The sequence below is a fragment of the Brassica oleracea genome, chromosome C6 (genome assembly GCF_000695525.1).
Source record: "Brassica oleracea var. oleracea cultivar TO1000 chromosome C6, BOL, whole genome shotgun sequence".
NCBI classification, from domain to species: Eukaryota; Viridiplantae; Streptophyta; class Magnoliopsida; order Brassicales; family Brassicaceae; genus Brassica; species Brassica oleracea.
Window position 1 is genome coordinate 30,694,301 of NC_027753.1, and position 14,159 is coordinate 30,708,459.

General features: G+C 37.4%; 3 protein-coding genes and 1 pseudogene across 4 annotated transcripts; 1 reads left to right on the plus strand and 3 right to left on the minus strand.

Annotated features, from left to right (window-relative positions):
- Nucleotides 1–1,004: 1,004 nt before the first annotated feature.
- On the minus strand, nt 1,005–2,570 carry LOC106299369 (annotated as a pseudogene).
- Nucleotides 2,571–3,380: 810 nt separating this feature from the next.
- Nucleotides 3,381–5,232, minus strand: LOC106301049 (putative zinc finger protein At1g68190). The gene is made up of 6 exons (XM_013737353.1): nt 5,127–5,232; nt 4,591–5,040; nt 4,239–4,499; nt 4,004–4,162; nt 3,721–3,917; nt 3,381–3,627 (listed from the first exon to the last, which is right to left on the minus strand). Exons 2-6 carry the CDS (start codon nt 4,963–4,965, stop codon nt 3,609–3,611), a joined length of 1,011 nt encoding a protein of 336 aa, XP_013592807.1. The 5' UTR covers nt 4,966–5,040; nt 5,127–5,232; the 3' UTR covers nt 3,381–3,608.
- A 427-nt stretch (nt 5,233–5,659) lies between these two features.
- On the minus strand, nt 5,660–7,588 carry LOC106301050. 2 transcript variants are annotated; one of them, XM_013737355.1, is made up of 7 exons: nt 7,476–7,588; nt 7,296–7,371; nt 7,158–7,219; nt 6,876–7,006; nt 6,534–6,750; nt 5,991–6,166; nt 5,660–5,891 (listed from the first exon to the last, which is right to left on the minus strand). In XM_013737355.1, exons 1-6 carry the CDS (start codon nt 7,476–7,478, stop codon nt 5,999–6,001), a joined length of 657 nt encoding a protein of 218 aa, XP_013592809.1. In that variant the 5' UTR covers nt 7,479–7,588; the 3' UTR covers nt 5,660–5,891; nt 5,991–5,998. The 2 variants fall into 2 exon arrangements, with proteins under 2 accessions (XP_013592809.1, XP_013592808.1); XM_013737354.1 differs by having other exon boundaries at nt 5,660–5,898; nt 7,476–7,587.
- A 2,349-nt stretch (nt 7,589–9,937) lies between these two features.
- Nucleotides 9,938–10,558, plus strand: LOC106297980 (putative F-box protein At3g23420). The gene has a single exon (XM_013734095.1). It carries the CDS (start codon nt 9,938–9,940, stop codon nt 10,556–10,558), a length of 621 nt encoding a protein of 206 aa, XP_013589549.1.
- Nucleotides 10,559–14,159: the final 3,601 nt, after the last annotated feature.

The following is a 14,159-nucleotide window of genomic DNA, read 5'->3' on the forward strand; positions in this document are numbered from 1 at the left end:
AGAGATGTTAGTCTATATCGTTTTCGTTAATGTTAGATTAGTATTTTCACCTTATGTCTATGTTTATAATATACTGATATGTTAATCCAAATTGTATTGGTTACTATTAGGTTAGTGTTTCACTGAACATCTATAATACACAGTTATTTTGATCCAAATCGTATTACTGTGTATTATGTTAGTCTTTTCACTGCACGGTTATATCTCTAATATACCGATGAAAAACTAATAATACAAAACACAGTTTAAATATTGTTCTTTAAACAAAAAAAAGGAATTGGACAAATACAAACAAAAATAAAACCTGCACGGGCGCGCGGATCATGATCTAGTACACTGATTAAATCTAGAGAATTTTTTTATAATTACGATTTTAAGTTTTTTCGCCAAAAGAATCTCAAAGAAAGAAAAATAGTCAAAAAAATTTATTAAATGGTAAATGTATATTTATACCTGTTGGTTAATCACTTAATCTAAACTTAGAGTTAAGAGTTAAGGAGTGAATCTTAGGGATGTGTTTAATTTTTTTTAAAAAATATATATATTAAAAATTTCAAAATATTTTTTAAAATAGTTTCAAAAAGCATTTCGATTTCAAATTTTTTTTTGAAAATAAGTTTATAAATAATTCGAATAGGAAAACATGTATTTAAAACTACAAAAAAAATTATATTTCTCTATTATTTATTTAAATAATTATTTATATTTATATATATTTATAAAACAAGGAGTATATAAATCTTTTTGTATCTTTAATATTACATATTTTAGTCATTTTATTTTGAAACGTTTTTGGTGACAAAAATTAATAAAAGATATTTGAGAGAATTGGTTTTAAATCTATCTAAGATAGACACGAACTAGACATTTAATCCCTCGTACGGAATTTCTTAACCAAACAACCTCTGTTTTGCGGACATTAGCGAAGCTATTTCAGTATTACACACAACCAAACAGACTAAAATCTTCTAGTATGTATTACCAAAACAATCATCTGACTAACCGAAAACTGTTTCTCTCGGATCGCAAGTCTCGGAAATAATCGAGAAACAAAATGTCAAACACACTTGCTGCACATTATTCGCCTTTTTTACCAATAACGCTATTTGAATAGCTATCAATATCTCTATACTGTTCAGTTACATGTATACGATTCAAACCTTCTTTTGTCATTTACCTTTGGTCATTTGACCACCTTGACGGAGGACTTGTTGTTGGGTGTGCAACCAGCAGCCGTAAGCTTCTCTTGGTCAGATAGTGAGTGGCGGAAGTGGCAACGGTGGCCATAAGGACAGATATCACCAGCAAGAACCATTCTGCAAACCTCAGTCTTGTAACGAGGATGGCGGATCACCGGGCGTAGTTCTTTAATACCGTGAGCGAACTGGCAGTGGTCACCATATGGGCCTCTTGCCACTTGTTGCAGAGCTCTGTCTTTGTCATCCCTTGGTTATACACCTCCACTTCTATCTCCTCCTCTTCCTCTTCTTCTTTCTTCCCTCCTCGCACATATACCTTTTGCTGCATTTCCATTCATATACATCTTTAGTGTATAAAAATGACAAGCAGAGATAAATCATCCAAAGAATGCAGAGTGTATGCAAAGCTGAAATTAAACAGCTAATCAATCAAGTCTCTAGTCTCATGATCCCAAATTGATTCCAATAATCAAACTCTAATTCTCACAGTAATCAAGAAAACAAATAAAGAGATAGTTACCGTGGTAGTGAGTTGTTGACCACAAGTCGCAGGCTTAGGTATGGCTCCACGAGACTGAGAGACACCACCACCTCCTTGGCTCGCCTTAGAGTAACCGCTGGATCTAACGGAGATGCTCTTCGGCAGCGAAGAGCGGTTCACATCCTCATTCCCAATCACGCTCGTTGGACTCACATCGCTGACGTCACCATCTCGATCCCGATCCCCCGCGGGGTTCTGATTCTCGTTATTCCCTCCGATGGAAAGCATCCGAAGCGGAGGAGCCATGTCGTAGCGGTTGCGGAGAGAGGATCGGATGAGCTGGTCGAGCTCTTTCTTGAGGTGGAGATTCAGCGATCGGAGCTCGGCGTTCTCCAGACGGAGCACTTCCGCTTCGAGAGACGCCTCGTGGAGGCGCGTGTAACACAAGGCCTCTCGGTTCACCATAACGCTGCGGCTGGAGTGGTAGAGCTGGTCGCGGAAGCGTGAAGGCGCGACGACGCCACCGGACGATTCTCCGTGAGAGTTCATCATCCCGGCGGAGCTGCCGCTGTAAGTAAACGGCGCGATTTCGTTTTCCATTGTTCGCCGATGAAAATTGCGGCGGTTCTGTTTCGCAATCGCCGGAAAGAAAAAGAAAGAAATCAGATGTAGCTTTCGAGAAGGATTATCAGATTCATACGAACAAAATAAAGATATCAAAAAGAAAATCCGAGAAAAAATTTTACCTGGAGTAGAGAAGCTGAAGAACTACCGAGAAAATTGAGAGGAAACTTTCTTGCTAGAGAGAGAGAGGTAGAAAGTTTCTCGAGAAAGAAAGGCTAAAGAGTATTTATATACACGGAGAAAGTTGGAGGGAAACTATGTGCAAGGATTTTCGCATTTATAATTAATTTATTTAATAAGGAAAAAAATGTATTGGTTGTTATAAGTAATTAACAGAAAGAGTCTTAATCTATTATTACGGTTATACCACTGTAAGAGGAAGTGATTTAAGTCAAGTGGTTAAATGTTTATTTATGTTTCGCGTTGTAGGATTGGTTAGACCATGATTAATCCGGGCTCTTAGGATGGGTTCTTAGTTTCGGCTAAGAACTGTTTCTTAACTTTTAACTAAGAAAAGTTAATAACTGTTTCTTAAATAAAAGATATAAGAATCGGTTTTTAATCGAAAATTAAGTGTAAAAAAAAAATAAAAAAAATGTCAAATCAAATTAAGAGCTCGGGTTAATCATGCTCTTATGTACCGAGAGTCATAATTGATTCAGTTCAACTGATGATAAAAACAAAAAATTGGATGTAGATAATAAGAGAAATGTGTTCTTTTTGACAATGACAGTAACTTGAAATACTACTAACCAGGCCCAGTAATAGTTAGAGATTTGATTTGTTTTCAACTAATTGCTTCATTTTTAAGATTATTTGAGGGACAAGATTGTGTTTTTACACACAAAACTTGCAGAATAGTGGAACTTAAGCAAACTAAGAATTATTTTTTTACATTTAATTCGCTAATATATCAAACAAACAAAAAAAACTAAAAAAGGATTTTGCTTATTTATCACAAGTTCACAACTATTTAGTAGTCTTGTCAACTTTCATCACAACAACAATTATGGTTCTGGTAACACAAATGTCAATCTCATTGTCTGTTAAGTAACCTTTTGATTTAATATTACTAATAATGTTAATTTCTGGTGAAATTTGGTGCAAACCAGTGATTACAAATTGGATGATGAAAGCAAATGATTAACAAGATCTTAGCTTAACTTACAGTTGCATGCAAAGGAAACTGAATCACGTAAAGTAGATGAGCAGCTAGATTAGTGTCTTTATTTACAAAACAAAAGCATGGTGATGGAGTAGGTAACACGTTCCGTGTTCATCTTCTGTTTCTTTTTGAGACCATACTAAACTTGTTTCTCCTCCCTGAATCCAGAAAATGTAACTTAACATTATGAGAAGTTAAAATATATTTTGTATACCATGAAATTGGAAGATAGTCTGTAAATAAATACTTACGTTCTTGCTCTCTTCTTCTCCTTAAGCCTTGAGATAGCCTTTTGACGTACATTGTTAGAGAAAGGGGAACAAATAGAGATTGCTTCCTCTGAGTGATTGTGAGAGTAATGCGTTTTGCTGCTTCCTCCACCATTGGATCTTGAGAATGAAAGAGATGATGAAGCTGGTTTGGATGAAGGTGAAGAAAAGGTGTTCATCTGAACACATCAAAGGTAGAGAGACCTTAGGTTATAACAAGAATAATCAAAACAAGACTCTATAGTAGATGGAAAATTTTTCTTACCTCACACAATTTATAATTGTCTGTTGTTGGATCTGGATCAGCTCCAAAAAGTTCTTCAAAGTTTTGAAAAGTGAGATCAATGTCAGGTATGTGGAAGTCATCGTCATCACAAGCTGTATCTTCACAAACTCCAATGTCTTGTAGGTTTTGATGCCACAACTGTAGAAACAGAGGTTGACCATGTAAGCACTATGTATCTCATACTACATCAAATGTATGATATTTTAACCAAAACCTGATTGTTCTTATTAAATGGGCTTTTGCATTCCCAAAAGGAATCACCAAGTGTGGAAGACGAGGACAAGTGTGAAAAGTCAACAATCAGATCTTTTCCGGTCTGAGGAAGATCTACTAAGCATTCTTCAGATTTCTTTGGAAGCTCTAGTGGAAATGGATCAGCATGTTCTGTCAAGGGCAAAACCTTATTCTCTTCCCTGAGCTGAAGCTTCTCCAATTCAAGAATTTGTTCCAAGACAAAACCAGCTTCTCTTTGCACCTAAAAACCATCAAAATCATCGGTACATCCACATACAGATATATATTCATCTAAAAAGCCTCAAAAATATATACAAAAACAAGCATCAAACCTTAGGTTTAGCCATCGCGAAAGATTTCTCCAACGAAACATCATTATCCATAACTCGAAAACCCCACATAACCGCGAAATCTTTGGCAGAAGGACAACCCGTATAACACCTCACATCGTGTCTAACATGCTTAGAGGAGACAACACCATGAATCTTTTCATTACATCCGTTACAAAGAAACATCTTGTGATCCAAACATCGGACGACACAAGGCTGATTCTTACAAAAACCGCATAAAAGCGTGCGTAAATGTCTCCCTGAGAGTGCATTAGCTGAATGAACCTTTGCATCACATGTTAGACACAGACTCGCTGCATCTGCTATACAATAAACCACTGCTCTATACGCTTTGCAAACCTCACATAATCTTTCCATCTCTCAATTATTATTTTTTTACACAAAATTCTTTGGATTCTTGAAAATATCCATAACTTATGAGAAGATTCGTCCCTGTTTCATCAAAATATCAAATTTAATGCAAAACGTTAGGCAAAGATCACAGATCGAAAATAGTTCATAAGGCCTACCAAACTTACCGGTAAGACGAGAAGCGTAGAGTTATGTGAGAGATTCGTGACACAGCTTTCTCTGTTTAAGAAACTTCCTATCTGATAAAAATCCGTGTGGTTCGGTTTTTTATTTTTTTAATTTGTTATGATGACGTGGATAAGACACGTAGGTTTACTGTGGGACCTACGAATTGGTGATTACGTTATCCATATGCACGTGATAGATATGGGGAAGCCACGGACGTATGTGACAGCGTCGACCCATCACCAATCTCTAAGCTTACCTTTTCCTAACTAATAACTGGACGCCACGTGTCAAACAGACCAAACAGGATATTTACTTCATTACCGGATCAGCAATGTTTGGTACTTTATCACCGGATCATCCGTTGACACCGTCCAGTGTTCGTCAGTTCCTAAGGATTTTAAAAATGAATACGCCAAATCTGAATTACTTTTGATTTCGGTATCAAGACTTGAATTGTAGAAAACACTTTTTTTCTTTTTCCAGCTCGGTTTGCTTCAATTCGGTTTAGATTGGGTTTCTTCGGTATGGTTAGTATCAGAATGGTTTTGGTTTAGCTATATACTGGACACTAATAAGTAACAAAAGTATGCTGAATCTAACCGTGAAAAAGAAGAATTCGGAAAACAAATGACAAAAGGTCCACAGATACAAGACCAGAGTCTTTAGCAGAGATCCCTTTCCATGTCCCATGTTGATGTACAAACTCTGGTAAAGATGAACGGATTGACTGACATTCCAGATTTGGCAGACGTGAGTTCACTTTGCTAAAAGCTTCAGAACAGAGTCCACAATTAGATCCTAACTTGAGCTTTTCACCAAACAGATCACAACAAAAGATGAGGGCGTACTTCTATATCGGTTACCTGTTTTGTCATCTCTTTTTGGTGTGTACTTCAATCATATCACCGTCCTCCATCTCGAGGTTAGAAGGAGTGGTCGATGGATCAATCTTGTCACCGTCAAAAGTAAATACAAGATTTTGCGGGTCGAGCTTTTCTTTATCCGTATACATTTTGAAAACACGCTCGAACTTCTCGTCCTACATGAAAATGGTAACATACCAATCAACATCAGTATAGATTAGAAGCTAACCCAAATAAAGAAAGCATAATATGCTGCTCATCGTACATGAAAAATATCAAGCAGAATCCATTATGTGTGTTGTGATGACTCATCGATATGAACATGATATTACTCTCTCTTTTCTTAGATGAAAGCAAAGATAAAATAGGGTTTAGAAGATCCATAACCTAAGCTTATAACACCCTGAGACACTTCATGCTTTCGGGTGATGTAACACCCAACACTTATGTCTAACTTATTCACACATACAAAGTTCAGATAGTAACCTATTTTAACTGATGGAAGGTTGGCTAATAAGTTGCAAGCAGTGAGAAGAAACTTACCGCAAACACCCGGAATTGCTTCTGTCCATCTTTGTCCTGTATCGTAATGACAATCTTGGCTCTGTCATTAATAGGCGGCCCTGGTAGTGCCTGAGCAGGAGTAGCCTCTGAGGATGTTTTGAGCGATACTTGAGCTTCTTTTTTAGCAGACTCCTGTGCTTCCTGCATCACATCTACTGCAGTTTTCGTGAATGACATAAGCTCCATCTTCTTCGACCTACATTTTGCATATTTCAATTCAGAACTTAAGAATCAAAGTATAAGGGACTCACTGGGTGGGCGCATCAACAAATAAAAGTTAGCAGTGTCCAGCTTCTAATAGCAACAAGGGAAACAAACTACCTCAAAGCTTTAATGGTAGAATCTTCACCGGACTCTTTGCTTTTATCGAAGACAACCTTTGGCGGTGGAGGCAACCAATCGTCATCACACGCTATTTCAATCACTTTCACATCTTCATCTTTCTTTACAACCTATATATAAAAAAAACAAATCTTAATGTTTCAGAAAAACAAAACAAATGTCTAATTTTGACTCAGCCGTACAAAGATTTACTATAAATCAAACAAAGAACAGTTTTTTTTCAGCTCAGCGAGGAAGCAAATAATAAAGATCAGTCCTTACTGTGTGAGAAGTTTTTGATCTCTTCTTAACAGGAACCTCTGAGACATCAGAATCATCATCGTCTGCAATATTTTCAAACCGAGAAGAAGGATTCAACCACTTTTATCCTCGCCAAAATCAATTAAAACTGAAACTCACCGTCAATGCAAACGAAATTCGATGGCTGAACGCGATGATAATCGAAGAGCGGCTCTAGATCCTCTCCTTCACCTCCCTGATCACACAGTAATCCAATCAGAAACAACACAAGCACCAGAACAGAGTATGTATGGATTAGGGTATCGAAATTGGGATATCGTGAAACATAGAATGTCTCACCATTGTTGCGGATTATTCTATCTTCGCCTGTTTTAAACAGAAACCCTAGATCGATGCGGAGCTGGAGGAACGGAACTCGACTGATTTTGAATTTTGAGAGATTGAGAGGAGTTGAAGAGGAGGCGTCGGCGATAAGATATACGCGCGTGGTGTTACAAATTATACTTTTGGGCCTGTATTTCAGGCCCATTAGTTTTATCACAGTATCATATTATATGCGGTTAGAGTTTACTATGGGTATGAAACTATAGAAATAATACATTTTTTAACGATCTTAAAAAAATACTATTTACAAGAAATAATAATTTTTCCTCATTCTTTTTTTTTTTAGAGAATTAAAGAACAAAATTATTCAAGAAAAAACAACCATTCATTTTCATTCTCGTATAGTTCATCCAGATAGAGTTACTACTATACAATAGAATAAAATTCTACTCCAATGATATTTTATTTTAAAACAAAAATAGAATGATAAACAAAAATAAATAAATTTGTTTATTAATAAATAATATAAAAAATTATGACAGCATGCAGGGGAAAAACTTCAAGTATAAATTATGAAAGATAGGTAATGAAAAATATATTGTGTATACTGTGTATGGTATGTAAAGGAAATGATTAACTAATAATATATATAAATCCTAAAAAGCAAAAGCAAGATAATTTTTTTCTTCCAGAGATAAAATTGATAGAAAATAAGACCACCTCCATTGGGAGGTTTAAGTGAAGGTTCTTAAGCAAAAGACAGATAAAATTAAATCAAAAATGTCTAATTATCTTAGAACCGGTGCCAAATATAGGGTTTAAAAAATGGTTAAAACCCCATAAGTGGCAGCTTCTCATTGGGCCGTCAGTTTCACACTAGAGGGCAAAAAAAATTTGCTCTTCTTTTCTCGGTTTCGTCTCTCTCTCTCTCTTCGATATTGTCGAACTCTTTCTCCTCCCTTGGTCTCTCTCAACGAATTTGTTGATTATGTGTAAATCTCCCATGGAGATGAAGATTGATCGGTTTCTTCGTCGTCGGTTGGTCTATCTCTTCATCGTCGGTGCTGTGGAATGGTCTATCTCTTCGTCGGCGGTTCTGTGGAGATCTCCAACGGAGATGATGTTTGGAGATGATCTTGATTCACCTTTAATTCATTTTGATCTTTCATTTTGATAGGAGAAATGAAAAAAAAAAATTCACAACTGCTTGGAGCTTTCATCAACACCACGTTGGTCTCCTTCATTATCCTCCATTGAGATCTTATCTCCGAGGCTTTCTAAGGGTCGGCTTCATTGGAGGAAGAAGAGACTATTGGAGAATACAGGTTGAGGTTTAAGTAACGGTAATTCACTATTTGTCCCATATTGGACGGTGAAATCGGTTGGATAGGGGAACTATTATTGAAGACTTTTTCTAGTGATTTATAATCCATTACTAATGAACTTTGTAAGCAATCTGTTAAGCTTGTTGATGCTGTAGATGAGGGTGGAAAAGAACCTGCTCATATCGAGATAGAGTATGTAATCGTGCTTCTTTGTTTGTGCTTGATGGTGATTGCAATTTTTGAATTTACTTTGAATTATTTTGTGTGTGTTGTTTTGTTCAGAGTTGAGAAGTATGCTGTTGAGTCTGGAGTGGAGGGTGGTTATGATGCACAGTTCAAGAACTTGGGGAACTTAGTTACTGATTTACAGGATCAGATTCTCTACAAGCTTGATGAAGGACTTAAACATGTTGCTTCTACGTCCCAGTCCTGGTAAACCTTCTAACCACATTACTCATAAGCTGTTACTTAGATCATATGGCTAGGAACGAACATATGAGTTAAGTTGTTGTGATGGATGTGGTTACATAGAACTCTTTCGTCAAAACACACAGGGATAGTGTGCAGAGTCTACTAATAGTATTGTATCTCAGTTTATATGAAAAAGGTTTTGTCTTGGTTCATAAAGTTTCATCGTGAATCTTTCATTACAGAGTCTACTAGTATTTGTTTTGAAAATGTTTTGCCTTGGTTCATAATTACAGAGTATAGAATTAGTAGTTGGACCAGTATTAAAAAAAAAAAATTTAAGAATGAAGTTCTACCATTGGATGAAAAAAAATTAAATTAGATTAATAAAAGTTCTAAACCTATCAAATCACTATATTTATTACTAATTTATTCTGAGTCCATAAGAAGTTCTTATTGATGGACATGCAAAACACTTTTTAAGATTATCCGTATTATTTTATTAATTTTCTTTTTGTTCGTTTATATTTTCAGCTTGTCATATATCGTAGAGGAATGGGTAGTGTTTTGAATTTTCAATCCTTTTCTAAAGAAAAGAAAAAAACATAAAAGGAAAGTGTTTTTTTTTTGCTATAAAAAGGAAATTTGTTATTATCGAAATATTTGTTAAGAATTTCATTGGTTATGACGAAGAAAGGAAATATATTAACAGAGTCAAAAAGAAAGAAAAAAGGGTTTCTCATCATGACGAAGAAGCACCTTGGTCAAGCAAAGGAGACGATGGCGGATCTCCCACAGGATTTGGCGGAGGATGTTCTCTGTCGACTCCCGATGACAGATCTAAAACGTGTCCGACTAACTTGCAAAACGTGGAACGCCTTATCTAAAGACAGCAGCTTCACAACAAAGCACCTTGCTCGTCAAGCAAAATTAGCAGCAGCAAAGGACGAGTTTACGTTGGTCTTGATGATGGATTACGAGATGCTTTTGGTCAGCGTCAATTTTGACGAGAACGCCGACGCGTTCATGCGTGAAGTAGGCACACTTATTAACCTAGACGGTTCAGATCAAATCGATATATGCATCTCTAATGACAACACTAGGCTACTCGTTTGGAACCCTTATTGGGGACAGAGCCAGTGGATCAACCCCATACATAACTCCGACAGGTTGAACAGGTATATTTATGCTCTGGGATACGACAAGAGCACCAACTCCCACAAAATCTTGAGCTTTGTCGATTACACAATCTTGAACCATTTTGTTTACGATGCTCCTCCTACCGCTGTTACTTTCGCTGAGTACAGTATCTACGACTTTAACTCTCGTTCATGGACGGTTCTTGATGATGTCACTCTAGACTGAATTCTAGATTATGACCGTCACGTCTCTATCGAAGGAAACACGTACTGGTTTGCTAAAAACAAGGCTTCAAGAGAAGAAGGTTGTTGTTCACTCTGTTTTGGGGCCCCTTTGCCTCTGCCGCCGTTTGTATGAGATACTAAAAGTACTCTCGCTCTATCTAGTGTTAGAGACGAGCAGGTTGCGATTTTGTTTCAGCGGTTGGGTACATTGATGGAGATTTGGGTTACGACTAAGATTGAGCCCGACAAGGTCTTGTGGAGCAGCAAGGTGTTCTTACACGTGAACATCGCTGACTTTCACTTTCCGTTTACACATCTGAGTTTCTTCATTGACGTGGAGAAGAAAGTTGCTGTTGTTTTTAGTAAAGACAAAGAAGGTTTGATGGATCATACTAGGAACGTAGCTTACATCGTTCGAGTAGATGGATCCTTGATAGAAGTGCACGTCAAGAGTTCTCTATACAAATATTGTTATCCTCGTGTTTGCTCATATGTCCCAAGTTTAGTTCAACTTAATTAGTCAATTTAATACAACACCTATAACTTTTTTTTTGTTGGCTTGTCACTGTCATGTTCTTTGAACAAAGATTATGTGGTTAAAATGTATATTGATTTGTTTCTCATCCATTTTTCTGCTGGTCATGTTTGACTTCATTGGGTTGCTTAATCTTATTGTTCTGTTTTAGTGGTATCATTGCAAAAGTTTCTGTTTATTATTTCATTTGTAATTTTATGTTCATGCAAATATGCAATTAGGCAGATCGAGGCACTAAACAAACGATGACTCAACGCCTAAAAAGACTAATCCGGTACCTATAATGTTTTTAGATGGCTTAAACATTTATAAATTATAATAGTATACTGTATATATATATATGTAGTTATACTATGTTTATTATCATAATTTATATAGAAAAAATGAAAATATAACTAAAAAGCATAACTGATTGACTAAAAATAAAATTTTAACATTTTATAATTGTACCACAGAAACTTTATCATTGAGTTCATTCTAAAAACTATTCAGTTGCCCTATTATTCTGCTATTCATTTAATATATCAATCACTTTGGAAGTATAGACAAAAGATTGCAACGAGCCACCAAGACACTCAGGAAAATCAAGTTGTTTGAGATAGATATTAAGAAATCGGCCAAAAAAACACTGAGCTTTGCGGAAATTGCCAAAAGAAACCTGTACTCGAGCCTGACCAATAAAACCTAGATCTTTTGTTGACTTTTTTAGTTTATTCACAAACTTACGGTTGACTTACCAGATTAACACACCGTTAACCGACAGTTAAGACAGTGTTAACTCACCGTTAATTACTGCCGTTTAGTGAAACTACGTCGTTTCATCCAATTGTTTTGTTAAAGACAAAATCTCAAGACGACGTCGTTTTGCTTAATTAAAATTGTTGTTGGCTGGACTCGAACCCGTGCACTCGTGGTCCTTAGGGGGTTTTGCCACTGAGCTAGTGGACTTTTCGGAAGATTACCACACATGTTTATTTTTATTGATCAAAAGATGTGTTTGATTGAAATCAAACAAAACGAAACCCGTGTTTGGACGTAACCCTAATTTCTCAAATCGATTTGGGGATTTTTCTTGTGATGTGAGGAGATGGTAAAGACGAAGTTCACAAGGAATGGAAGGGAGGTAATGATTTTCGGAGCGATGAGGAATTTCGATTACGGGAGTGACGAAGCGGTTCAAGAGTCGAAGAAGGGTGGAGAACGCGATGCTTCTGTGAGTTTGCCATCGCTGGAGAGATCGAGGATTCGTAAAAGCGTTGAAGGGATATCGATGTTGGTATCTACAGAGGCGTCGAAGGCGTCGAAAACAAGGCGGGGAACTTCATATGGGTCGCCTGCGTCATCTCCGGAGAAGACCACGAGGTGGGGAACTTCATATGGGTCGCCATCTCCGGAGAAGGCCACAAGGCGTGGTTCAACTCTGTCTCCTAGAGTTACGAAGAAGCAGAAGGTAAATGTGGCTCCTTCTGGTGAAGAAAGAGAAGAATGGCCAGAGTCTGAGATGTTGGCATCAGCAGTTGCGAAGAAGACAAGGCGGGGAACTTCATATGGTGGGTCGCCTGTGTCTCCTAGACAATCGAAGAAGCAGAAGGTAAACTCGGAGAAGAGTCTAGGTGATGATGGTGATGACAGAGAAGAATTTCTCCAGATTGTGGTAAATGAAGAAGATGAATTTGGGGATATAGGTGATGATGGTAGGGAAGATGAGAACGGTATTGCTGGCATTGAGGAAGTTGGTTGTACAGATTTGAGTCTTTATTTTGGTGATAAAGCAAAAAATGATGACTATGAGGTTGATGAAGACGAAGGGGATGATGATGATAAAATCCTTGATCATGTGTCATCAGATGATGAGAATGAAGAGGAGATGATACCTGCGCAAGCTTACAGAGAAGACACTGATCCAGAGGAGCTCCTTCAGCTAGGCAAGACATTTTCAGATGCTGAGGACTTCAAACATGCTTGTCTCAGGTATACCCTGAAAACCAGATACAACATCAAGTACTACAGATCCAGTAGCTTGAAGATGGGGGCAAAATGTGCCGCTGAGATGAGAGATGATGAGGCTCCATGTCCCTGGATGGTCTATTATTCGTATGATAGGAGGAAATAGAAGTTGATGGTAAAGACATACGTCAATGACCATAAGTGTGAGAGGACAGGATATTCCAAGATACTTAAGAGGTCAGCAATTGCAAGTCTATTTGCTGAGAGGTTAAGGCTGAATCCTAAGCTCAAAGCAAAGGAGATACAGGCTGAGATCTTGAGGGAGTATAAGAAGGAAGTTTTAGAAAGCTCATGCATTAAGGCCAAGACGAAGGTGATGAAAGAAAGGAGGAAAACCCATGAGGAGCCTTTTGATAAAATCTGGGATTACCAAGCAGAGATATTGAGGAGCACTCCTGGATCAACCATGGACATTGAGACCATACCAGGAGCCACAGTTGGAAGCAAGCAGAGGTTCTACAGGCTCTATATGTGTTTCCAAGCACAAAAGGAAGCATGGAAGAAGACTTGTAGGCCTGTTATTGGCTTAGATGAAGCCTTTTTGAAATGGGACATCAAGGGACAGTTTTGGCTGCGGTTGGAAGAGATGGAGACAATAGGATTGTCCCTATTGCTTGGGCTGTAGTGGAGATAGAGAAGGATACAAACTGGGATTGGTTTGTGAAGCGTTTGGCCTTGGATTTGGGATTGGAAGATGCGAACGGCTTTGTTATAATGTCTGACAAACAAAAGGTAAACATCTTGCTTTCATGATACGTACTCAATGAATGTTTGATTCTTGTTTCTGATTTCTTTTTTTTTTCTGTAAGGATTAGCGAAGGCAGTTCATACCCTCCTTCCAGAAGCTGAGCATAGACAGTGTTGTCGCCATATATACGAGAACTGGAGGAAAGGTGGAAAAGATCTAAGGTTACAAAGGTTCTTCTGGTTTATTACAAGGAGCTACACTCCTGGTATGTTCAACTACAACATGGACGAGCTTAAGAACTATGATCCTGGCGCACATGCATCTCTGATAAAGACAAAGCCAGAGACTTGGTCTAGAGCTTTCTTCAAGATA

What these genes read in the sequence shown, in the direction of transcription:
- LOC106301049 (XM_013737353.1), bottom strand. Translation starts at nt 4,965, where the DNA reads ATGGAAAGATTATGTGAGGTTTGCAAAGCGTATAGAGCAGTGGTTTAT. An exon ending in TCGCGATGGCTAAACCTAAG is followed by an intron (nt 4,500 to 4,590) that starts GTTTGATGCTTG and finishes GATGGTTTTTAG; the next exon opens with GTGCAAAGAGAAGCTGGTTT. An exon ending in CATTTAATAAGAACAATCAG is followed by an intron (nt 4,163 to 4,238) that starts GTTTTGGTTAAA and finishes CTGTTTCTACAG; the next exon opens with TTGTGGCATCAAAACCTACA.
- LOC106301050 (XM_013737355.1), bottom strand. An exon ending in GATCAAAAACTTCTCACACA is followed by an intron (nt 7,007 to 7,157) that starts GTAAGGACTGAT and finishes TTTTATATATAG; the next exon opens with GTTGTAAAGAAAGATGAAGA. An exon ending in TCTACCATTAAAGCTTTGAG is followed by an intron (nt 6,751 to 6,875) that starts GTAGTTTGTTTC and finishes TGCAAAATGTAG; the next exon opens with GTCGAAGAAGATGGAGCTTA.
- LOC106297980 (XM_013734095.1), top strand. Translation starts at nt 9,938, where the DNA reads ATGACGAAGAAGCACCTTGGTCAAGCAAAGGAGACGATGGCGGATCTC.